At 40.8% G+C, this 25,179-nt stretch overlaps 1 protein-coding gene across 1 annotated transcript in view; it reads left to right on the top strand.

Moving 5' to 3' along the window:
- Nucleotides 1-7,160, top strand: part of LOC103077676 (protein FAM13A-like) — a 175,595-nt gene extending 168,435 nt beyond the window's left edge. The window contains exons 2-3 of the mRNA XM_007466966.1: nucleotides 3,998-4,629; nucleotides 7,050-7,160. Coding sequence (XP_007467028.1) covers nucleotides 3,998-4,629; nucleotides 7,050-7,160 — 743 coding nt within the window. The remainder of the gene's footprint in view (nucleotides 1-3,997; nucleotides 4,630-7,049) is intronic.
- Nucleotides 7,161-25,179: the final 18,019 nt, after the last annotated feature.

Below are 25,179 nucleotides of genomic sequence, written 5' to 3'. Positions count from 1 at the left end.
CCCGCGTCCCCTGCATCGGCAGGCGGACCCCCAACCACCGCGCCACCAGGGAAGCCCTAAGTCTTTTTAAAAGTCTTTTTAAAGTCTTTTCTTTCCGGCTTTATTGAGATATAATTGACATATAACATTGTGTATGTTTAAGGTGTATAACATAATGATTTAGTATACTTACATATTGAAAATGATCACCACCACAGCTTTAGCTAATGCCTCCTTCATATTACATAATTATCGTTTCTTTTTTGTGGTGAGAACATTTAAGATCTACTCTCTTAGCAACTTTCAAGTATATTATATTGTTAACTATAGTCACCATGCTGTATGTTAGATCCCCAGAACCCATTCATCTTGCAACTGGAAATTTGTATCCTTTGACCATCTTCACCTATTTCTCCCACCACCCAGCCCCTGGCAACCACCATTATTCTCTCTTTCTGTGAGTTTGGCTTTTTTAGATTCTACATGCAATACTACACAGTGCTTGTCTTTCTCTGACTTATTTCACTTGGCATAATGCACTCAAGTTTTATCCAGGTTGCTAAAAATGACAGGATTTCCCTCTTTTTATGGCTGAATAATATACTACTGCATATACATACCACTTTCTACCATACCATCCATTCCTCCATAGGTTAGGTTGTTTACATATCTTGGCTATTGTGAATAATGTTGCAATGAACGTGGAAGTGCAGATATCTCTTTAAGATCCTGATTTCATTTACTTTAGATATATACCCAGAGGTGGGATTGCTAGATCATATGGTAGTTCTATTTTTTATTTTTTGAGGAACCTCCATACTGTTCTCCATAGTGGCTGCACCATTTTACATTCCCACCAACAAAGCACAAGGGTTCCACACCTCTTCTCCACATCATCACCAACACTTGATTTCTCTTGTCATTTTGATAACGTTCTAAGAGTTGTGAGGTGACATCCCATTGTGGTTTTGATTTGGTTTTACTTGATAATTAGTCATGTTTAGCAACTTTTCCTGTACCTTTTGGCCATCTGTATATCTTCTAGGTCTATTCACATCCTCTGCCCATTTTTTAATCAGATTGTTTTTGTTTTTGTTTTGCTTGAGTTGTATGAGTTCTATATACATTTTTTAAAACTTTATCAGATAGATGGTTCGCAAAAATTTTCCATTTTATAGACTGCCTTTTCATTTTGTATTCAGTGTATTCTGAATTTGACTATATACTTACCTTTACCACTGCGTTGTATATTTTTATGTTTTCACATTACTGTGTCCTCTCATTTCAGCTTGAACTCCTTTCAGTATTTCTTTTTTTAAAATCTTTCTAAAATATTTAATTATACTTAATTTAATCTTAACAATTTCATCAAAATTCAACTTCATATAAATAATTGTATTTAAATTTTTATTTTCTCAATTATAATTACCATATTGCCTATTAAATTTAATAGAATTTTTTGAATACTACTAGAGCTAATCAATGAATTTGGTAAAGTAGCAGGATACAAAATTAATGCACAGAAATCTCTGGCATTCCTATATACTAATGATGAAAAATCTGAAAGTGAAATCAAGAAAACACTCCCATTTACCACTACAACAAAAAGAATGAAATATCTAGGAATAAACCTACCTAAGGAGACAAAAGACCTGTATGCAGAAAATTATAAGACACTGATGAAAGAAATTAAAGATGATACAAACAGATGGAGAGATATACCATGTTCTTGGATTGGAAGAATCAACATTGTGAAAATGACTCTACTTCCCAAAGCAATCTATAGATTCAATGCAATCCCTATCAAACTACCACTGGCATTTTTCACAGAACTAGAACAAAAAATTTCACAATTTGTATGGAAACACAAAAGACCCCGAATAGCCAAAGCAATCTTGAGAACAAAAAATGGAGCTGGAGGAATCAGGCTGCCTGACTTCAGACTATACTACAAAGCTACAGTAATCAAGACAGTATGGTACTGGCACAAAAACAGAAAGATAGATCAATGGAATAGGATAGAAAGCCCAGAGATAAACCCATGCACATATGGTCACCTTATCTTTGATAAAGGTGGCAGGAATATACAGTGGAGAAAGGACAGCCTCTTCAATAAGTGGTGCTGGGAAAATTGGACAGGTACATGTAAAAGTATGAGATTAGATCACTCCCTAACACCATACACAAAAATAAGCTCAAAATGGATTAAAGACCTAAATGTAAGGCCAGAAACTATCAAACTCTTAGAGGAAAACATAGGCAGAACACTCTATGACATAAATCACAGCAAGATCCTTCTTGACCCATCTCCTAGAGTAATGGAGATAAAAACAAAAATAAACAAATGGGACCTAATGAAACTTCAAAGCTTTTGCACAGCAAAGGAAACCATAAACAAGACCAAAAGACAGCCCTCAGAATGGGAGAAAATATTTGCAAATGAATCAACTGACAAAGGATTAATCTCTAAAATTTACAGGCAGCTCATGCAGCTCAATAACAAAAAAATAAACAACCCAATCCAAAAATGGGCAGAAGACCTAAATAGACATTTCTCCAAAGAAGATATACAGACTGCCAACAAACACATGAAAGAATGCTCAACATCATTAATCATTAGAGAAATGCAAATCAAAACTACAATGAGATATCATCTCACACCAGTCAGAATGGCCATCATCAAAAAATCTAGAAACAATAAATGCTGGAGAGGGTGTGGAGAAAAGGGAACACTCTTGCACTGCTGGTGGGAATGTGAATTGGTTCAGCCACTATGGAGAACAGTATGGAGGTTCCTTAAAAAACTACAAATAGAACTACCATATGACCCAGCAATCCCACTACTAGGTATATACCCTGAGGAAACCAGAATTCAGAAAGAGTCATGTACCAAAATGTTCATTGCAGCTCTATTTACAATAGCCCGGAGATGGAAACAACCTAAGTGCCCGTCGTCGGATGAATGGATAAAGAAGATGTGGCACATATATACAATGGAATATTACTCAGCCATAAAAAGAAACGAAATTGAGCTATTTGTAATGAGGTGGATAGATCTAGAGTCTGTCATACAGAGTGAAGTAAGTCAGAAAGAGAAGGACAAATACCGTATGCTAACACATATATATGGAATTTAAGAAAAAAAAATGTTATGAAGAACCTAGGGGTAAAACAGGAATAAAGACAGAGACCTACTGGAGAACAGACTTGAGGATATGGGGAGGGGGAAGGGTGAGGTGTGTTAGGGCGAGAGAGAGACATGGACATATATATACTAACAAACGTAAGGTAGATAGCCAGTGGGAAGCAGCCGCATGGCACAGGGAAACCGGCTCGGTTCTTTGTGGCTGTCTGGAGGGGTGGGATAGGGAGGGTGGGAGGGAGGGAGACAAAGAGGGAAGAGATATGGGAACATATATATATGTATAACTGACTCACTCTGTTATAAAGCAGAAACTAACACACCATTGTAAAGCAATTATACCCCAATAAAGATGTTAAAAAAAAAAAAAGAATAATTTTAATTTTTAAATTTTTAATTAACTATACTATTCTTTTTTGATTAAGATATACTCAAATTTTTACAAGTGCAATTTTGCACTTGTAGCTCAATGAGCTACAAGAAAACACAGAAAGACAATTTTTAAAAATCAGGAATACAATATACAAACAAAATGAGAAGTTTAACAAAGAGATAGAAATCATTAAAAAGAACCAAAGAGAAACTCTGGAGCTGAAGAATACAATAAGTGAATTGAAAAATGCAACATACAGCATCACCAGCAGAACAAATGAAGCAGAAGAAAGAATCTGTGGATTAGAAGACAAGAACTTTGGAATTATTCAGTCAAGGAAAACAAAGAAAAAAAGAATGAAAAAGAGTGAAGAAAGCCTACTGACCTATGGATACCATCAAAAGAAGCAATATGTGAATTACTGGAGTCCCAGAAGAAGAGAGGGAGAAGGGGGCAGAAAGTTTATCTAAAGAAATAGAGTGCCGACTCCCGGGTATCCCCAGCCCGCCCGCCGCGGCACGGCGAGCGGGAGCAAGGACCGCGAGCCAAGCAAAGTAAAGCAGCAGTTCGGCTGAAAGAAGACATGAAACAGATTGTGACAGTGCCACTAAACGAGCAGAGGAATTCCACCTACACAAAGTTATTTGGAGTCAGTCTCCAAGACCTCCACCAGCAGGGGCTGACTGAGAACGGCGTTCCAGCTATCGTGGGGAGCATAGTGGAGTACTTGACCATGCATGGACTCACCCAGGAAGGCCTTTTTCGGGTGAATGGCAACGTCAGGGTGGTGGAACAGCTTCGATGGAAGTTTGAGAGTGGGGTGCCTGTGAAGCTGGGGAGGGACGGCGACGTCTGCGCAGCGGCCAGCCTGTTAAAGCTCTTCCTGAGGGAGCTGCCGGAGGGCGTGATCACCTCGGCACTGCAGCCTCGGTTCATTCAGCTCTTTCAGGATGACAGAAATGATGCTCAGGAGAGTAGCTTAAGAGCCTTAATAAAAGAGCTGCCAGACACCCACTACTGCCTCCTCAAGTACCTTTGCCAATTCTTGACAAAAGTAGCCAAGCACCATGTGCAGAACCGCATGAATGTTCACAATCTCGCCACTGTATTTGGGCCAAATTGCTTTCATACACGGGCCTCTCCCTGTTGTGGCCTCTCCCGTTGCGGAGCACAGGCTCCGGACACGCGGGCTCAGTGGCCATGGCTCATGGGCCCAGCCGCTCCGTGGCGTGTGGGATCTTCCCGGACCGGGGCACGAACCGGTGTCCCCTGCATTGGCAGGTGGACTCTCGGCCACTGTGCCACTAGGGAAGCCCTCTTGAAACCTTTTTTGATTTAAAGTCTGTTATGTCTGATATTAGAATAGCCACCTCTGCTCTCTTTTGCTTACTATAAGAATGGAATATCTTTTTCCATCCTTTTACTTCTAACCTGTTTGTGTCTTTGGATCTCAAGTCTCTTGTAGATAGCATATGGTTGGATCATGTGTTTTTATCCTTTCTGCCATTCTCTGTCTTTTGATTGGAGAGTTCAGTCCATTTACATTTAAAGTAATTACTGATAAGTAGGAATTTCTGTTGGAGAGTTCAGTCCATTTACATTTAAAATAATTACTGATAAGTAGGGATTTCTGTCATTGTGTTATTTGTTTTCTATATGCCTTATAGCTTTTTTCTTCTTCTAGTGTTATTGAGATGTAACTGACATATAGCACTGTATAAGTTTAAGGTGTACAGCATGATGGTTTGACTTATATACATCATGATTACCACAGTAAGTTTAGTGAACACCCATCATCTCATATAGGTACAAAATAAAGAAAAATAATTTTTTCCTTGTGATAAGAACTCTTAGGATTTATTCTGTTAAATATATTCTTATAAAACATACAGCAGTGTTAATATTTCTCATGTTGTACATTACATCCCAAGTACTTATGTATCTTATATAATTGGAAGCCTTATAGCCTCTTTGTAGCTCAGTTCCTGCGTTAGTATTCTCTCTTGTGTTAAGTTGATTTTTTTTGTACTGAAATGTTTAAATTCCTTTCTCGTTTCCTTTTTTGTCCATTCTATGGCTATTTTCTTTGTGGTTACCATGGGGATTACATTTACTGTCCTAAAGTTTTAATATTCGAATTTGAATAAATACCAGCTTTACTCCAGTAACATACAAAAACTTTGCTCCTTTACAGCTCCAGTTTTGGTGGAGTCTTCAGGGTTTTCTATATATGACATCATGTCATCTGCAAAGAGTGACAGTTTTACTTCATCTCTTCCAGTGTCAATGTCTTTTCTTTTCTTGCCTAATGGCTCTGGCTATGACTTCCAATACTATGTTGAATAAAAGTGTTGAGAGTGGGAAAAAATAAATAAATAAATAAATAATTTAAAAAAAGAAAGTTTATCTAAAGAAATAAAGGCTGAGAATTTACCAAATCTGGGGAGACATTTTGAATTTATTTATTTATTTTTGGCTGCATTGGGTTTTTGTTTCCATGCATGGGCTTCTCACTGCGGTGGCTTCTCTTGTTGCGGAGCACAGGCTCTAGACGCGTGGGCTTCAGTAGTTGTGGCACACGGGCTTAGTCGCTCCACAGCATGTGGGATCTTCCCGGACCAGGGCTTGAACCTGCGTCCCCTGCATTGGCAGGCAGATTCTTAACCACTGTGCCACCAGGGAAGCCCTTGGGAGACATTTTGATATCCAAGTTCGTAGAGCTCAGAGGTCACCAAACAGACTGACCTGAATTCTTTACCGGGTAAATCACAGATCTCCATGTCTTTGAGGTCCGTTACTGGAAGATTACTGTGACCCTTCAATGTTGTCATGCTTCCTCTGATTTGTCATGTTCCTTGGAGTCTTATGTTGCTGTCTTCACATTTGGAGCAGCAGTCACCTCCTCCAGTCTTTACTAACTAACGTCAAGAGAGAAATACCCTCCATCAGCCCAGCTAGGGATTCTGAGGCTCTCTCAGATTTTCTATGGATACACCTGCTCCATGCTTCTTGCTCCCTCCTGTGGCAGAATTCTTAAGCTTGAATGCCTTCTCTCAGTCCTATAAAGCACCAGGCTGGGTGCTGATAGCCTCTCTTTTGCTTTCCCAAGTGTGGAGTGGAAGCTCAAGTTTTTGGACTTCCAGGTCTGCAGATTCTGGCTGCCTTTCTGTGCGTGTTCACTAGCCATCTGCTGAAGCTTGCTCTTGCTATCATCAGGAGCACACACAGAGAGCCTGCCACAGGATGTCGGGGTGTGTGGGGGTGAGGCATGCAGAGCCCTGGTGGTACCCATATGCCCACTGGGGAGATCTATGAGCAAGACATTCCCAGCAGCTCATGGGTAGGCTTCTTGATGAAGTCCACAGCACAGTTAGTAGAATCTGCATCCTTTTAATGTCCTCCAAGAGGCCTATCTGCTGCTCTCCCACCCTCTTTCCACCCCAAGTCATGCAGCGCACAACTCGGTACTTTGGATGCAGCAAGAGAGAACTGGGTCTCTTTGGCAATGTCCCACACAGCTGATGTTCACTCACACACTGCCCTTTTACCCCACAGGAGAAATCACAGGCCAAGAAGGTCTCGCTTGACACTGAGCTGTGCTGCCTTGGGAGAAGGGCGATTCAGCTAAAGTCACGTTCTTCCTCTTACCCTTTCCAATATGCCTAAACTCGTATTTTTTTTTGCTCCAACAATATGCTGGAACTTCTCCACTGAAAACCTGGACTTCCACAAAGGCTCTCTCATCCATGAGTGACTGTCTATGTCATTATTCTCCAGGAGCTCCTGGACCCTGGCTGAGAGAGGCTAGAGCCAGTTCACAGGCCACTTTAGAGTCCACAGTCAACTGAGGTCTGTATGCCTATTGCCCAACACACAGGTGGGTGAGATTCCTCCTGGTTCCCCTGACATATGGTGCTGGGTCCCTCAGCTCTCACAAAAGAACCATTGTCCTTGGAGGATGCCAAATTATTGTTGCTGAAGGGGATACAATGAGGGACATCTTATTCAGCCATGTTGCTGATGTCATTCCTGTTACCCAATTTTCTGGACCACTTTTTATACAAGACGTATTTTATACAATACACCCTTTGGTATTCAAAATAGACCCCTCAGAACTACAAGTCAAACTCAAACATCCGGGCTTCCCTGGTGGCGCAGTGGTTGGGGGTCCGTCCGCCTGCCGATGCGGGGGACGCGGGTTCGTGCCCCGGTCCGGGAGGATCCCGCATGCCGCGGAGTGGCTGGGCCCATGGGCCGTGGCCACTGGGCCTGCGTGTCCGGAGCCTGTGCTCCGCAATGGGAGAGGCCGCAGCGGCGAGAGGCCCGCGTACCGCAAAAAAAAAAAAAAAAACTCAAACATCCTAAATTGCCAGGAGTCTATATGCTAGTTTAAGAAAAATAATTTGTTTTGCTATATTCATCCCATTCTTGTTTAAAGAAAGGCTATAACTGGCCTCAAGGCCTGCTGGCTACATTTCTCAACACAGAGGTTCTAAGTCAGGGTTCATCAAACTTCTGCAAAGTTCTGGGTAGTTATTATTTGAGGCTTGGTGAGCCACACAGTCTGTTGCAACTAGTTAACTCTGCGATTGTGGCACAGAAGCAGCCACGCACAATATGTAAATGAATGGTTATGGCTGTGATCCAATAAAACATTATTTACAAAAACAGATGGTGAGTTTGGCAGTTCCTCAAAAAGTTAAACACCTTATCACCCAGCAACTCTACCCCTAGATAATTATCCAGAAGGATAAAAACAGGTATTCAAATAAAAACTTGCACACAAATGTTCATAGCAGCCCTATTCACCATGGCTAAAAACTAAAATAGAGCTACCATATGATCCTGCAGTCCCACTCCTGGACATATATCTGGAGAAGATCATAATTCAAAAAGATACATGCACCCAAATGTTCATAGCAGCACTATTTACAGAGGCCAAGACATAGAAACAACCTAAATGTCCATTGGCAGATGAATGGGTAAAGATGTGGTGTGTATATATATATATATATATATATATATATATATATATATATATACAATGGAATATTGTTCAGCCATTAGAAGAATGAAATAGTGCCATTTGCAGCAACATGGTTGGACCTAGAGATTGTCATACTAAGAGAAGTAAGCCAGACAGAGAAAGACAAATATCATATGATATCATATGATACAGCTATGACATGTAGCTGTCCAGTTTTTCCAGCACCACTTATTAAAGAGAATGTCTTTTCTCCATTGTATATTCTTGCCTCCTCTGTCATAGATTAATTGACCACAGGTGCATGGGTTTATTTCTGGGCTTTCTATCCTGTTCCATTGATTTTTATTTTTGTTTTTGTGCCAGTACCATACTGTTTTGATGACTGTAGCTTTGTAGTATAGTCTGAAGTCAGGGAGCCTCATTCCTCCAGCTCCATTTTTCTTTCTCAAGATGGCTTTGGCTATTCGGGGTCTTTTGTGCTTCCATACAAATTTAAAAATTTTTTGTTCTAGTTCTGCAAAAAGTGCCATAGGTAATTTGATAGGGATTGCATTGAATCTGTATATTGCCTTGGGTAGTATAATCAGTTCGACGTAGTTTGTTGACACTTGTTCTAAACCAACAAGCCAAGAGTTGAGGTACTGAAGCACACCACTGCCCATGTGTAGAGCATTCAAAGCCATCCAGCAGTGCTGGAGGAGGGAAGGGGTGTGCAGTCTTACACCTCCCTAAAATTGACATCAGGCACCACACATGACCTGTGAAGGCAGGAAAGCTTCTAAGAAGACTTGGTGTCTAAGTTGAGTCCTAAATTAGGGAGGAAAGGGTATTCCACTCACAGCACATGGTAAGGCCAGAGGTGAGATGGCTTAGTCTTTCCACAAAACCAAAAGATATTTAATATTGGACTAAAGAAGGAGATGGAATGAGGAGGTATATGGCTAGGCAGGGAAATAAGAGTCACAACATTAGGGCATGGTAAAAAATTTGGATTTTATCCTGAGGGCAGAGGAAAGCTTGTCTAGGTATTTCAGCAAAGGAGGTGGAAAACCAGATTTGTTTTTTTGGAAGCATGACTCTCAGTGTGTCCAGATGATGGGCTGGGAGAAAGAGATTCTAGAAACCAGGAGAAACTTGGCAAAACAAAAATTTTTTTGAATGACTTACAGCACACAAATAGAGCTTCAAGGCAAATTCTCATAGAAAAGAAAAGTTGGCCTATTGGAGGTTTTCCACATCAGGCAGACTCCTCTTTCAAATAAGAACAAGAAATTTTTAATTTTTCCAAGAAGTTCAATAAAGACCATCATAAGGATTTAGTGGCCAGGCCCAGAATGAGTTGAGCAAAGCAAAAATGATAGGGAAGTAAAATATAAAATGCGAATCTATTTTCCACTTTTACTGAGGCCAATACAGATGGAAAGGAGCTTGCAGTTTTCCATGAATAACAACTGAAGCAGAAAACAGTGTTGATTATTATTATTATTGTCATTATTATTACTATTATAATTTATGTTAATAACAACATTCTATGGGACTATTTAAATAGAGGATGCCTTGGGAGGCAAAGACAGTCTAAGGAATTTCATATCAAAATTTCATTTGCAGCTCACAGTCTCCTTAGCATCACTAATTAATATTCTCTCCCTAAACAAATAAGAATTGATGAGGTTGGCAAGCTACTGAAATAGTGCTTATCACAGGAAATGATGGAGAAAAAACCGAATGAAAGTACTGGGGTCACACTTGTGATTATTATCACAACAAAATGCTTCTGAGGAACAGCCTGGCAAAATGCACCTGTACCATAATGCCTGTAAGATAAATGGCTTCAGGACAATTGAAAATTAAAACAAATCTCAGGTTCAGTCACTGAATTTAAACATTGGGAAAATGCACATTTTGCTCCAGCCATCAATTCTTGGCAGGTTTTTTGGATTTGGTTTTGTTTTGTTTTTTCACGCCAGCATTGCATTCTATAATAGGTTTCCTCACAATCTATTTCAAATACACACCTAAGGGCACTCGATTCCTGGTGCTGCTGAGGCAGTGACTCATTAGAACATGGGCTTTGGAGTCTGAGAGATGTGAGTTCAAATCCTCATTCTGCCATTAGCTACATGTGATTAACAGCCACTCTGTGTCTCAGTTTCCTTATCTGTAAAATGGGGATGATAATGCTGTCTAACTTTACAGAATTTTAAAAGGTGATGGTTCTAAGGGGATGTCCAGCACCTGACATACGTTTCAGTAAGTGGCAGTTGTTGTGGAATAATGATTTGTGTAGCCCTTCCCCTGCTCAAGGGAGATAAAAGAAACAGCCCACGCTGAGTCCGATCCTGCACTGAGCCCACTGACTTTCAAGAAATATGCGTTGTTTGAATGAGAATGAATGCATGATCCTGGTAACTGTCTGGTCACTCTGAATTCCCGTCCAGTTTCTAGAACCATCTTGCTTTCTCTTGCTTAAGTGGCAAGTGGATCTTCTTGTGTATCAATTATAACAAGCCCTGACCAACAGAGAGATGAAGTCCCTGAAAGGGCATAGAGATGGCACAGAGCCCCAGCCCATTAACCTTGAGAGCAGGGGTCAGAGAGAGGGGAAGTTCCATCTGTTGGCTAGGTGTGGTCCAAGGAGCAATTTTTAAACTCTACGTAGTAAAGGTCTCTTTTGGAGTCAATAAATATTGCCAATTATTACAAATAATAATACCATTCATCAAGTGCTTACTATGTCCCAGGTATTTGGCTTAGCACTTTAAAATACATTATCTCATTTAATCCTCGTGACAGTACTGTAAGGTCTAAATCTCTATTATTCCCCATTTTATTCGGAGGAAACTGGAAACCTAGAGATAATAAGTAATTTTCCCAGATTACGCAGCTGGAATTCAGACTCAAGGTATCTGGTTCTAAAAATCCAAATACTTAACCACTATACTATTATACATCACCTCCCAAGCAAATACAGACCCTTAGACAAATATAAACATATCACCTGCTTTGGTTTCCAGTGGCTGCCATAACAAAAGATGACGAATTGGGTGGCTTAAACAACAGAAATTTATTGTCTCACAGTTCTGGAGCCTGGAAATCTGAGATCAAAGTACTGGCAGGGTTGATTTCTCCTGAGGGCTGTGAGGAAAATCCATTCCTTGCCTCCCTCCTAGCATCTGATGGTTTGCTGGCAATCTTTGCCATTCCTTGACTTATATCTCTGCTTTCATCTTCATATGGTGTTCTCCCTGTGCATGTGTTTATCTCCAAAGGTCCCCTCTTTATAGGGACACCAGTTATATTGGATTAGGAGCCCACCCTACTCCAGGATGACCTCATCTGAACTAATTACATTTGCAATAGCCCTGTCTCCAAATAAAATCACATTCTGAAGCCCTGGAGGTTAGGACCTCAACAATGAATGGTGGGGGCAGGGGAGGGGAGGAGGGTTACACAATTCAACCCATCACATCACCCAAATCCATTTGTCTTTACTGGTTATCCCCTCATCTTCTGACCCAGGGATATGGGGGAAGGGAGCAGGATTTCCAGACACTCATACTGCAATATGCAACTCTTATTCCAAATCCCACAAAGCCATTTATCCTATGTTAGAAAGGAGGATTGAAAAGGGATACAGTGCAAAAGATGTCAAACCAAAGATAAATGTTTCCTCAGGGGCAATGACTTTGAGTAGTAAGTTTTTGAAAAATGGACACATGAGGAACAAAGGTTGGGTTTTGTGAAATCATTGATAACCCCCAAGACAACACCCAGCTTTCCCCCATGATTATAAATGGGGGGATTTGAGGTGAAACTTCTATCGTGTGGCTTTCAAAGCCCTCGGTGGCCCAGGAGTAGTGAATCATTTCTAAGGTAAAGCGCTTCCTTCAAACCCAGGGGAAACAGAAGTAGGCAGATAAAAAATGATAACACAGGAAGCAGATTTATGAGGAACCTGAAATCTGAACATGGCTTCTTTAAATTCCTTAAGAGGGACCTGTCCTGTGGCCTATGTAGGAATAAGAACCTAAAACTGAACACCAAAAATAAGATCTCTCAGCATTTCCCAAACTCATACAGGAAATCTCACACAAGTCCCTCCCCAACAAATAATAGACATGACATAAAATGCAGATTCCTTTGTCTAGCAATGGCCATAGGTAGATGAACACTTGCTCATTCTTTCAAAAGGTACTTCCTGAGTGAGTGCCGATTGCTGAGCCCTGTCCCAGGTTCTGAAAATAAATACATCAAGGAGAGTTTACAGATTAGGTGGATCCCAAACTCTGAGTAATTAAAGCATAGATCTACAAGGGATTTCAGGAGTCAGTTATGCAGACAGAAGGAGGGCAAACGAGACAGAGGAAGGCATGTGTCGTGTATTTCTGTTGCGTGTCTGCTAACGAATTCATCACAGCAAACTTTCAAGATGGTGTCTTTCCTGCAAGCCGGGATTTTAGTCTCATTCCTACCATTTTGTAGGAACCACAATGACTGAATTCCTCTCCTTTGGTCCAGCATAATTTGTAGATACACCACTAGGAACCATCATTTTGCTTCTGAGCTCTTCCTATCTAGTGGAGGCCAAAGTTATTCAAGGAAGAAGATATTTTCCCTATTTGGGGAACACTAACAGTCCTGAGGAATCTGCATATATATAAAAAGGTTGTTTCCATAACAAAGGTAACGAGACCAAAAAAATATTTTATTAGGGAAGAGGTTAGAAACTGTCAACCCCTCTAGGTCACCTCCTGCCTGCAGATATTTTTCTTGGGCCTATGCTTTCCCACTCCACACCCCACATAACTTCTTATTTTGAAAATTCTCAAATCTAAAGAAAAGTTCAAATAATAGTATAATTATATTCAGAGATCCCTAACACACACACACACACACACACACACACAAACACACACACACACACACACACTTTTTTCTGAACTATTTGAAAATAAGTTGCAGACAACAGAGTATTTCACTCTGGAATACTGCCATGGAAGTTTCTTAATAATAAGGATATTCTCCATTTCCAGTATATCCACAATACCATTACCACACCTCAGAAAATGAATAATAATGCCGTAATATCGTGTAACATATAGTTCATATTCCAATTTCCCCAGTTGACAAAAATAATGTCTTATATGTGTTGGCTAGTTTATTTTTTAAATTTGGAGACTTCACATAAGAATCCAGACTTTCAGTTTTCCTTGAAAGATCTGAAGATCTAACAACACTAAGCCTGGCTCCTCATGTGGGAAAATTAGCCCATCTGAGTCTCCTTTAGCCAGGAGCTACGTTCTTCATTTTGCCACCATCTTCATCCCTTATTATTTTTACCAGGCATAACTGCCTCCTGAAGAAATCACTCTGTGACCCCTGATAAAAGACTTTCCCTGAAATCACAGTGGAGCAAGCTACTACCTCTATCTGTATTATTTGCTTCTATGTTGCTTCCACGCTAAATTCCAGCCATTCCAACCCCTCTCTCTCAGATCTGTCCTCCAATACAAGCTCCAAAGTCTTGTTTAATAGACGTCTAGTGTTGATGAAGCCTCTCAAACACAGCATGTCCAAAACTGATTGATCTTCTCCCCACAAACCCCATTCTATCCACTGCTTGTCCCATACTAGATGATGGCAATTCCTTCCTTCCAGTCGCTGATGTCAGACACTTTGGAGTTATCCTGTACTCACACACAATCGTCCTCCAATTCATAAAGAAATTCCATTGGCGCTACCTTCAAACTATATCCAGAATCTGACCATTTCTCTTCACCTCCACCACTCCAACTCTGGTATGATCCACCATCATGTCTCACCTGGATTATTGCAATGCCTCCTTTTTAAACATTAGTTCTATGCTCAAAACCCTCCCATGGCTTTCCATGTCACTCAGTTCAAAAGCAAAGTCCTTTCAATAGCTCTTAAGGCTCCACATGATCTTACCTTTCTGATCTCTTCCCTCACCCTGATCCCCAGCCCCTGCTCACTCTGCTCCAGCCACATTGGCCTCCTTGTTGATCCTCAAACAAGCCAGGTACCCCAGGGCCTTTGCACTTACTGTTCCCTCTGCCTGTGACACCCACCCCTGCTTTACTTTTTCTTTTTTGCCTAGGACAGATCTCTCTCTACACTGTACATATTTATTTATTATGTTTATATTTTATTGTCTACCTTCCTCTGCTAGAATGTAAGGGTCAATTTTGTTCATGATGTGTCCATCATGAACAAAACTGAGCATCATGAAATGCTCTTCTGTAGAAGAGCATTTGATATGGGAATGTAAAATGGTGCAGCCCCGGAGAAAGCACTTTGGCAGTTCCTCAACAAGCTAAACATAGAATTACCCTACAATTGTATGACCCAACAATTCTACTCCCCAAAGAATCAAAACAGATATTCAAACAAATGGTACATGAATGTACAGCACCCCTTTCACAACAGCCCAAAACATGGAAACAACTCAAATGTCCATCAACAGATGAGTGGGTAAACAAATTATGGTATATCCATAAAATGAAATATTATTCAGCCATGAAAAGAATGATGTATTGATGCACATTACAATGCGGATGAACCTTGAAAACAGTATACAAAGTGTAAGAAACCAGACACAAAAGGTCTCACATTACATGATTTCATTTATATAAAATATCAAGAATAGGCGTATCAAAAGAGACAGAAAAGCATACTGGTAAATACCAGAGGCTGGGGGAAGTAACTGTTTAATGGGCATGTGTTTTTATTTTGGGTGATAAAGTATCTTGGAAACTTTGCAAACCACTTCTAACATGTTTGATCAGTCAAGGCGCCTTCTCCATACATTGCACAAATCTTTTTTTTGCATTTCAGTTGTGTTTTTACCTTTCTTGAAATCATAAAGCATAATATGCCAAAAATGTTGCTTTTTTTCTTCCATCTTCAGTATTAAAATGGCTACACAAAAATTCACCAATTTTGATAAGTTTTTTTTAAATGCACACTGATATGACACAATACAATCTAATAAAATTGTTTCGAATGAAGTTAAAGACAACTAAGTGCTACTATATTTACAGAGTCATCATACAGAAAAAACTGGATGAAATTTTTGGCCAAAACAATACTAAATGCCACAGATTTGCTCACTTTAAATTGATTCATTTTGTGTTAAATTCATTCAATTTAACCTTGATAAAAAAGAACACCTCAAAAAAATAGGTCTTCAACAAATATTTGTTGAATGAATGAATGAACAACAAATAAATGAATATGTATGGCCCTGAAAACAGCTTGCACTGAAAGGTAATCTATGGAAGAGCATTTTGGGAAAATCTGTGGTCCTTTACCAACCACATTTAAATTACCCTGTTTGGGGGGAAAGTAAGCATTGGAGCGGAAGTTGTCCTGGGGGTCTGTGACCATGCTTGGTGGCCTTGGCTGAGTTTTATTACTCTGCTCATGAAGAACAGGAGACAATGCCTGCGGTCCTATCAGGGAAAAAAATCTTCCTGTCTTGGAATTTTCAGAACCTACTGTCTTCCTACATAGCAAGATACATCTCTGACTGCCAGGAGGGAGTAAAGCCAGTGAGAGTTAGTCTCATCTGCTTGCAGAGAGGCAGGAACATTATCTGTCTAATATTGCTTCATCAGAAAATCTTATGGCTGGGGGCCTTTCCCGGCGCTCACTGTGACCTCAGCCTTAGGACCACATTAAAAAGCATTATTATGCCATGGAGAGGGGGCAGGAGGGAGGAGACGGGCTGCCAGACTGGAACTAAATTAAAAATAAAGCTCCCCTTATTAAATTCATAATTATTGTGAAGCTGTGAAATCTTATTTTAAACCTCCGGCTCCTTTCTTTTATCCAGGGTACAGGCTGCTTGCTTCCGAATCCCTATTTTGCTTTATGGACAATTTCTTTTTAGCATTCTGAGCATTTAACCTTGAAAAATCGTGTTTTTTTGCTGTTGTATGTTCTGATTGTTAGTCTCCAGGCATCTCTGTGGCATCTTTATAAATCTGAAGGAGCTGGTAAATATTTCTTGATGACCAGCAGCTAAAATCTGAAAATAGCAGCTCACTTTTTAGCTGTCAGGCAATTAATGTAATTCATAGGAAATGAAAGGTATGGGCAACTGGGACTGCTTTTAATAACAGGAAGGTTCCTGGCTCAGGCTTAGAAAGGGAGGAGAGAAGAATCAATAAAAGGCAAACAGAAAAGGTAGAAGAGGGCATGGAGTTATCCAGAAACATCTTGTCAGCATCCTGGCAACACCACTAATCTGTGCCAAGAGAAGCTGATAAATGCAGCCATTGGTGGTGAACTTAGAGATGGGTCAACCTTCAAGGCCTAGACCAGGGCATCCTCTAGCCTATAAAATACCTTTGTGTAAAATGGGAAAAGGTGCCCCACCTGGGCAGGTGAATCGAGAGAAAGTGTCCCCTGTGCATGGATGCAGCCCCAAACCAGGTCCATTCCTAGTCCTACAGGTGGAGAGGTGACTCATGTTCTTAACAGTGTCCCAATTTAGTGTCACATGACCTAAATTGATCTAAACAGATGCAGTCTAACTCAGGATTTAGGATTTTTGTGGAGAATACTGGGCCAAAGATGCTTGTCTTTCACTACACATAAAGCTGAATAACAGGGTGCCAGGAGCACCTGTCAGCCATCCTGAGACCATGAAAAAAAGCTTACATGAAAATGCAGCCATCTCTGAGGACACATAGCCTTGTTCAAAGGGACAAGATAGAGAGCCCAGAAAGAAACCAATACTGGGTCAATTGTGTTTTACAAGTGTGTGAAGGCAATTTGAGAAAGGATAGTCTCTTTTAAAAAATTGTGCTGAAATAATTGGGTAGCCATTTGCAAATAAATGAATACATTTTGACACATACTTTATATAAAAACTGACTCAAAATGGATCATAGACTTAAATGTAAGACCTAAGACTATAGAACTTCTAGAAGAGAACACAGAAAATTTTTTGATCATGATTTAAGCAAAGATTTCTTAGACATGACACCAAAAGCATGATCCATAGAAGAAAGAACTGATAAATTGGGCCTCACTGACTTTTTAAAACTTCAAGAGACTGTTAAGATAATGAAAATGAAAGCCACAGGCTGGGATAAAGTATTTGCAAAATACATTTCTGGTAAAGGATTTGCATTCAGAATATATAAAGAACTCTGAAAACTCAATAATAAAACAGCAATATAATTTTATATGCTATTTTGTTACTTTATTGCCCCTTGAGTTCTATGTTCTTTTGCATATTTTATATTTTTACAATAGGCCCCTTTCTATAGTTATTGCAGTTGCTTCTATTCACTCAAACTTGACCTATGAGAATTCTATCTAAGAATTGTGTTTATCTTCAAAATAGGTAAGAATAAATTTTTTTAATGGGCAAAAGATATGCACAGTCACTTCACCAAAGAGATTATATAGACAGCAAATAAACACATAAAAAGATAATCAGCATCATTAGTTATTAGGAAAATGCAAATTAAAACCACCTTGAGAGCTTCCCTGGTGGTGCAGTGGTTGAGAGTCTGCCTGCTGTTGCAGGGGACATGGGTTCGTGCTCCAGTCCGGGAAGATCCCACATGCCACGGAGCGGCTGGGCCCGTGAGCCATGGCCGCTGAGCCTGCGTGTCCGGAGCCTGTGCTCCGCAATGGGAGAGGCCACAACAGTGAGAGGCCCGCGTACCGCAAAAAACAAACAAACAAACAAACAAAAAACACCTTGAGATACCACTGCACACCTATTAGAAGGGCTAAAATTGGTGATACCAAGTATTGGTGAGGATAGGGGGCAATTGGGACTGTCATTCACTGCTGATGAGAATGCAAAATGGTATAGCCATTTTGGAAAATAATTTGGCAGTTTCTTATAAAGTTAAACATAGATTTACTATATGAACCACCGATTCCACTAGTAGGTATTAAATTCATTTTTACCAGAAAAATGAAAACTTGTATCACAAAAAAAGCTTATGCACAAATGTTTACAGTAGTTTGGTGTGAAGTTGCAAAAAATGGTAACAAGACAAATTTCCTTCAATTAGTTAATGGATAAAAAATAATTGTATGGGAACATATGTATAACTGATTCACTTTGTTGTGGAGCAGAAGCTGACACACCATTGTAAAGCAATTATACTCCAATAAAGATGTTAAAAAAAAATTGTGCTTCTATAGAATCAGCTACTACTCAGTAATAAAAAAAGAATCAACTACTGATACACGCAATGACATGGTGCATCTCAAAGGCATTATGCTGAATGAAAGAAACCAAGCTCAAAAGGCAACACACGGACTTCCCTGGTGGTGCAGTGGTTAAGAATCCACCTGCCAATGAAGGGGACACAGGTTCAAGTCCTGGTCCAGGAAGATCCCACATGCCGCAGAGCAACTAAGCCTGTGAGCCACAACTACTGAGCCTGCGTGCCACGACTACTGAAGCCCACGTGCCTAGAGCCCGTGCTCCGCACCAAGAGAAGCCACAACAATGAGAAGCCCTCGCACCGCAATGAAGAGTAGCCCCCACTCCCCACAACTAGAGAAAGCCTGTGCATAGAAACGAAGACCCAATGCAGCAGGGGGAAAAAAAGGCAACGTGCTGTATGATTCCATTTAAAAGATATTCTGATTAGCGGTTGCTGGGGGCTGAGAGTAGCAGGAAAAGTTGACTACAAAAGGATAGAAGGGATTTTTTTGCGGGGGGGATGGAAATAGAAATGTTCTATATCCTGACTGTGGTGGTGATCCCATGACTGGATGTGTTTGTCAAAACCCACTGAATTGTACGCTGAAAAGTGTGGATTTTGCCATACATAATATTACCTCAATAAGACTAATCCAAAAAATAAAAATTATAAACAAAAAAATAAAATATAGCACTTCAAACCCTGAACTGAGATTTACTCTTGGATGTTCCAGTTATGTAAGCCAGTAATTCTCTCTTTTCTTATACCAGCTGGGTTAGATTTTCTCTTGCTTGCCATAAGGAGTCCCTAACTGTTACATGGGCCCTGTCTTATCCAGCACTTAGATTTCTGGGATTGAATGGTCTCCCCTCAGTTCAGATTTCCCAGAAGCAAAACAGAGCCTTGAGTTAGAGATGGAAAATGTGCAGCATGAGCACATAACCCCCTTTTCTGCCCATGACAGTCATCAACAATCACCCATCCTTCAGAGTAAATATGGCTTCAGAGACCTTCCCAACATGTCACTCGTTATAGGTTGACATCACTGCTACTCCTTCCCTGTAGCAAGTAGACTCTGAGATGTCTCCCAATCATCCCCACCTCCTGGTACTCATGTCCTATGTAAACCTCTCCATTTTGGACAGGCAACACCTGTGACTTACTTCTAACCAACAGAAAATTGTAAAGGTCACTTCCATAATTAGTTTACAGGAGATTGTGAGTTTCATCTTGCTAGGAGACTCTATTGCCTTCTTGGTTTACATGCTCTGATGAAGCCAGTTGCCATACTGGAGATGTCTCACAGCAAGACACTGAGGGTGCCAACAGCCAGCTAAGAACTGAAGCCCTCAGTTCAATGACCTTTAAAGAACTGAATTCTGCCAACAACCATAGGACCTTAGAAGTGGGTCTTTCCTCTGCTGAGTCTTCAGATGAAACCCCAGCCTGGCTGACACCTTGGCTGCAGCTTGTGAAAGACCCTGAAGCAGGGAAGGCAGATAAGCTGTACCTGGATTCCTGATCACGGAAACTGTGAAATGATAAGTATGTCTTGTTTTTGTTTTTGTTTTTTGTGGTATGCGGGCCTCTCACTGTTGTGGCCTCTCCCGTTGCGGAGCACAGGCTCTGGACGTGCAGTCTCAGCGGCCATGGCTCACAGGCCCAGCCGCTCCACGGCATGTGGGATCCTCCCAGACCAGGGCACGAACCCGTGTCCCCTGCATCAGCAGGTGGACTCTCAACCACTGTGCCACCAGGGAAGCCCCATGTCTTGTTTTAAGCTGTTAAATTTGAGTGTGATTATCATGCAGCAATAGATAATTAATACATAATTATCGTAAACCATTCCAAAAGATGCAGGTAACTATGCAACTCACAGAAAGAATGTTTCCTGGCATTTTCTTAACTGCATGCTTACTTGATAAAGATTAAACTTCACTCTGCCAACCCGCCTGTGGCCTTTTCTGTGGACTGATTTCCTCAGACTAAAGCAAAGCCTCTCTAAACACATATTCTCTTCTTTCCACTTATTTTTTTATTTCCTAATAAAGCAAGCTAATCTCTGGGAACTAAGTGGATAATTCTCATGCAATAGATTAAAATTACTTTGTTGGGCCTGCAGCCAGATTCTAGGACCCAGCTCTGCCTGCCAGTGGGCCAGCAATACCCCCAGGACTTGGGCAGGCACCAGCTCTGGGATCTCCTAGATCCTACCTCCACACACCAGTGAGCCAGCAGTAGCCCTGGGGCCCCCCAGGGTTCCACAGTCAGCTGCCTCATGACCCAGCCCTGCCAAGCAGCAGCCAGAAGCCTCTGCACAAGGCAGGGCCTGGCAACCAACTGGACTGGGAGCCACCTATGCCCATGAGACTACCCACAGTAGTCATCCCACCACAGCAGAAGGACCCATGCAGCCCACAAAGGGGGCACCCCTAGAGCATATAGCTCTGGTGACCAGAGGGGAGTGTGCTGCTGGGACACATAGAATGTCTCCTACAAAAGGCCACTTTCCAAAGTCAGGAAACATAACCAATCTACCAAATATGCAGAAATAAAAACAGGAAGCTAGGGCTTCCCTGGTGGCGCAGTGGTTGAGAGTCCGCCTGCCGATGCAGGGGATGCGGGTTCATGCCCCGGTCTGGGAGGATCCCACATGCCGTGGAGCAGCTGGGCCCGTGAGCCATGGCCGCTGAGCCTGCGCGTCCGGAGCCTGTGCTCCACAACGGGAGAGGCCACAACAGTGAGAGGCCCATGTACAGCAAAAAAACAAAAACAAAAACAAAAACAGGGAGCTAGACAAAGTGATAAGACAGAGGAACATCTTCCAAAAGAAAGAACAAGATAAAACCCCAGAACAAGAACTAAGTGAAGTGGAGACACCCAATCAACCCAATAAAGAGTTCAAGGTAATGATTGTAAAGATGATCAAAGAGCTCAGGAGAGTGGACAAATAGAGTGAGAAGTTAGAAGTTTTAAACAGAGTTAGAAAATATAAAGAACAATCAAACAGAGATGAAAAATACAATAACTGAAATGAAAAATACACTAGAAGGGGCCTCCCTGGCGGCACAGTTGTTGGGAGTCCACCTGCCGATGCAGGGGATGCGGGTTCGTGCCCCAGTCTGGGAGGATCCCGCCTGCCGCGGAGTGGCTGGGCCCATGAGCCATGGCCACTGGGCCTACGCGTCCGGAGCCTGTGCTCCGCGACAGGATAGGCCGCAGCGGTGAGAGGCCCACGAGTACCACAAAAAAAAAAAAAAAAAAAAAAAAAAACCATAAAAAAAAAACACTAGAAGGAATCAACAGACTAAATGATACAGAGGGATGGATCAGTGAGCTGGAAGACAGAGTAGTGGAAAACTCTGACACTTGACAGAAAAAATAATGAAAAGAAATGAGTACAGCTTAAGAGACTTCTAGGACAAGAGGAAGCACACTAATATTTGCACTATAGGGGTCTCAGAAGGAGAAGAGAGAGAAAAGAGGGCTGAGAACATATTTGAAGATATAATAGCTGAACGCTTTCCTAACTTGGAAGGAAAAAAGACATCCAAGTCCAGGAAGCACACAGAGTTGCAAACAGGATCAACTCAAAGAGGATCACACCAAGATACATTGCAATTAAAACGGCAATAATTAAAGATAAAGAGAGAATATTAAAAGCAAGGGAAAAGCAACAAGTTACTTACATGGGACTCCCATAAGGCTATCAGCTGACTTTGCAGCAGAAGCTCTGTGAGCCAGAAGGGAGTGGCATAATATATTTAGAGTGAAGAAAGGGGAAAACCTACAACCAAGAATACTCTACCTGACAAGGCCCTCATTCAGATTTGATGGAGGGATCAAAAATCTTACAGACAAGCAAAAGCTAAAAGAGCTCAGCACCAACAAACCAGCTTCACAAGCAATGTTAAAGGGACTTCTCTAAGTGAAAGAGAATAGGCCACAACTAGAAACATGAAAATTACAAAAGGAAAAATCTGTTTAGTAAAGGCAAATATATAGTAAAAGTAGTAAATCAACCACAAACAAAGCTAATAGGAAAGTTAAAGGACAAAAGTAGTAAAATCATATATATCCACAATAAGCCATTAAGGGATACACAAAACAAGTAAATGTAAAATACATTGTCAAAAACAGTAATCATGGGGCTTCCCTGGTGGCGCAGTGGTTAAGAATCCACCTGCCAATGCTGGGGACACAGGTTTCAGCCCTGGTCCGGGAAGATCCCACATGCCACAGAGCAACTAAGCCCATGCGCCACAACTACTGAAGCCCGTGCACCTAGAGCCCATGCTCCACAACAAGAGAAGCCACCACAATGAGAAGCTGGTTTTGTGGTGCTGAATTCTCTTAGCTTTTGCTTGTCTGTAAAGCTTTTGATTTCTCCATCGAATCTGAATGAGATATGTGCCGGGTAATCTTGGTTATAGGTTCTTCCCTTTCATCACTTTAAGTATATCATGCCACTCCCTTCTGGCTTGTAGAGTTTCTGCTGAGAAATCAGCTGTTAACCTTATGGGAGCTCCCTTGTATGTTATTTGTCGTTTTTCCCTTGCTGCTTTCAATAATTTTTCTTTGTCTTTGATTTTTTCCAATTTGATTACTATGTGTCTCAGTGTGTTTCTCCTTGGGTTTATCCTGTATGGGACTCTCTGCACTTCCTGGACTTGGGTGGCTATTTCCTTTCCCATGTTAGGGAAGTTTTCAACTATAGTCTCTTCAAATGTTTTCTCGGGTCCTTTCTCTCTGTCTTCTCCTTCTGGGACCCCTATAATGTGAATGTTTTTGCGTTTAATGTTGTCCCAGAGGTCTCTTAGGCTGTCTTCTTTTCTTTTCATTCTTTTTTCTTTATTCTGTTCCACAGCAGTGAATTCCACCATTCTGTCTTCCAGGTCACTTATCCGTTCTTCTGCCTCAGGTATTCTGCTATTGATTCCTTCTAGTGTAGTTTTCATTTCAGTTATTGTATTGTTCATCTCTGTTCTTTAATTCTTCTAAGTCTTTGTTAAACATTTCTTGCATGTTCTTGATCTTTGCCTCCATTCTTTTTCCAAGGTCCTGGATCATCTTCGCTATCATTATTCTGAATTCTTTTTCTGGAAGGTTGTCTATCTCCACTTCATTTAGTTGTTTTTCTGGGGTTTTATCTTGTTCCTTCATCTGTGACATATCCCTCTGCCTTTTCATCTTGTCTATCTTTCTGTGAATGTGGTTTTTGTTCCACAGGCTGCAGGATTGTAGTTCTTGCTTCAGCTGTCTGCCCTCTGGTGGATGAGGCTATCTAAGAGGCTTGTGCAAGTTTCCTGATGGGAGGGCCCATCATCTTTTTTTATAAATGAAGTTTTACTGGGCTTCCCTGTGGCACAGTGGTTAAGAATCCCCCTGCCAATGCAGGGGACATGGGTTGGAGCCCTGTTCCAGGAAGATCCCACCTGCCACGGAGCAACTGAGCCCGTGAGCCACAACTACTGAAGCCCGCGCCCTAGAGCCCACGCTCCGCAACAAGAGAAGCCACTGCAATGAGAAGCCTGCGCCCTGCAGTGAAGAGTAACCCCCACTCGCCGAAACTAGAGAAAGGCCGCACGCAGCAAAAAAGAACCAACGCAGACAAAAATAAATAAATAAATAAATAAATAAATTTATTTAAAAAATCAACAGGGAAAACAATTTCCTACAACGTTTGCTTTCTAAGGGGTAAATACTAGAAAGTGGGACTTTAACTGAAAGCCTCAAATCTGAGATGAAAACGCAAATTGCCATTAAAGATTTACTAAGATATTTTTACACACAAATTTATAAGAAACATTCCGTTTATATTTTTGCTTTTTCACTTTTTTCAAAAAGAGCTCCTAGTTAAATTGCCACTATTCATGTTTTTAAAAATTTTAGTTAATTTTTCTATTTAACTGTAGAATATTACCAATTGCAATCAAAAAATGTAGGAAAAGGTGGACCAGTCGACGATGTGAAATACAACTGAATGACTCTTAGCTTTACTTACTGAGAGGGTTCCTTCTTCATGTATTTTATTTTAATACTTTTACAAGTGAAAAATGCTTTATCAAAAATATGTTTGCGGGTCACTGATAATCCTGCCTTAACTTTTCCTTGAGTAATAGAACATAGTAAGATAAAGTAACAGAACTGTGAAGTACATTTTTCTTCGTTAATGATTTCATCAGTATCATCTGGGAAAAGAATGACTAAAGCTAATGGGAGGCACAGGGTTAACGGTCACTGGATTTAAGTGAGAGTCAAGAAACATCTAGATATATTTCCTCATGCCTTATCAGTAGCTCATTAGGATATATTAAAACTATTTTAAATCTTAAAATATGGCTTATTAGCAACAGTCAAAAAGATTCACTCAAAGTTAAATATCTTACGGTTGATAATAAACAACAGGTGTTTCTTGTTTCTTGTCTTCAAATTAAATTGGCCTTCATGTGACTTGCGGTATTAACATATTAAGCTTTACATACATTTTAGAAAA

The sequence above is a fragment of the Lipotes vexillifer genome, unplaced genomic scaffold, assembly GCF_000442215.2.
Source record: "Lipotes vexillifer unplaced genomic scaffold, Lipotes_vexillifer_v1.1 scaffold232, whole genome shotgun sequence".
Lineage (NCBI taxonomy): Eukaryota > Metazoa > Chordata > Mammalia > Artiodactyla > Lipotidae > Lipotes > Lipotes vexillifer.
Note: the sequence above shows the minus strand (reverse complement) of the source record. Positions and strands in the feature narration are given on the sequence as shown.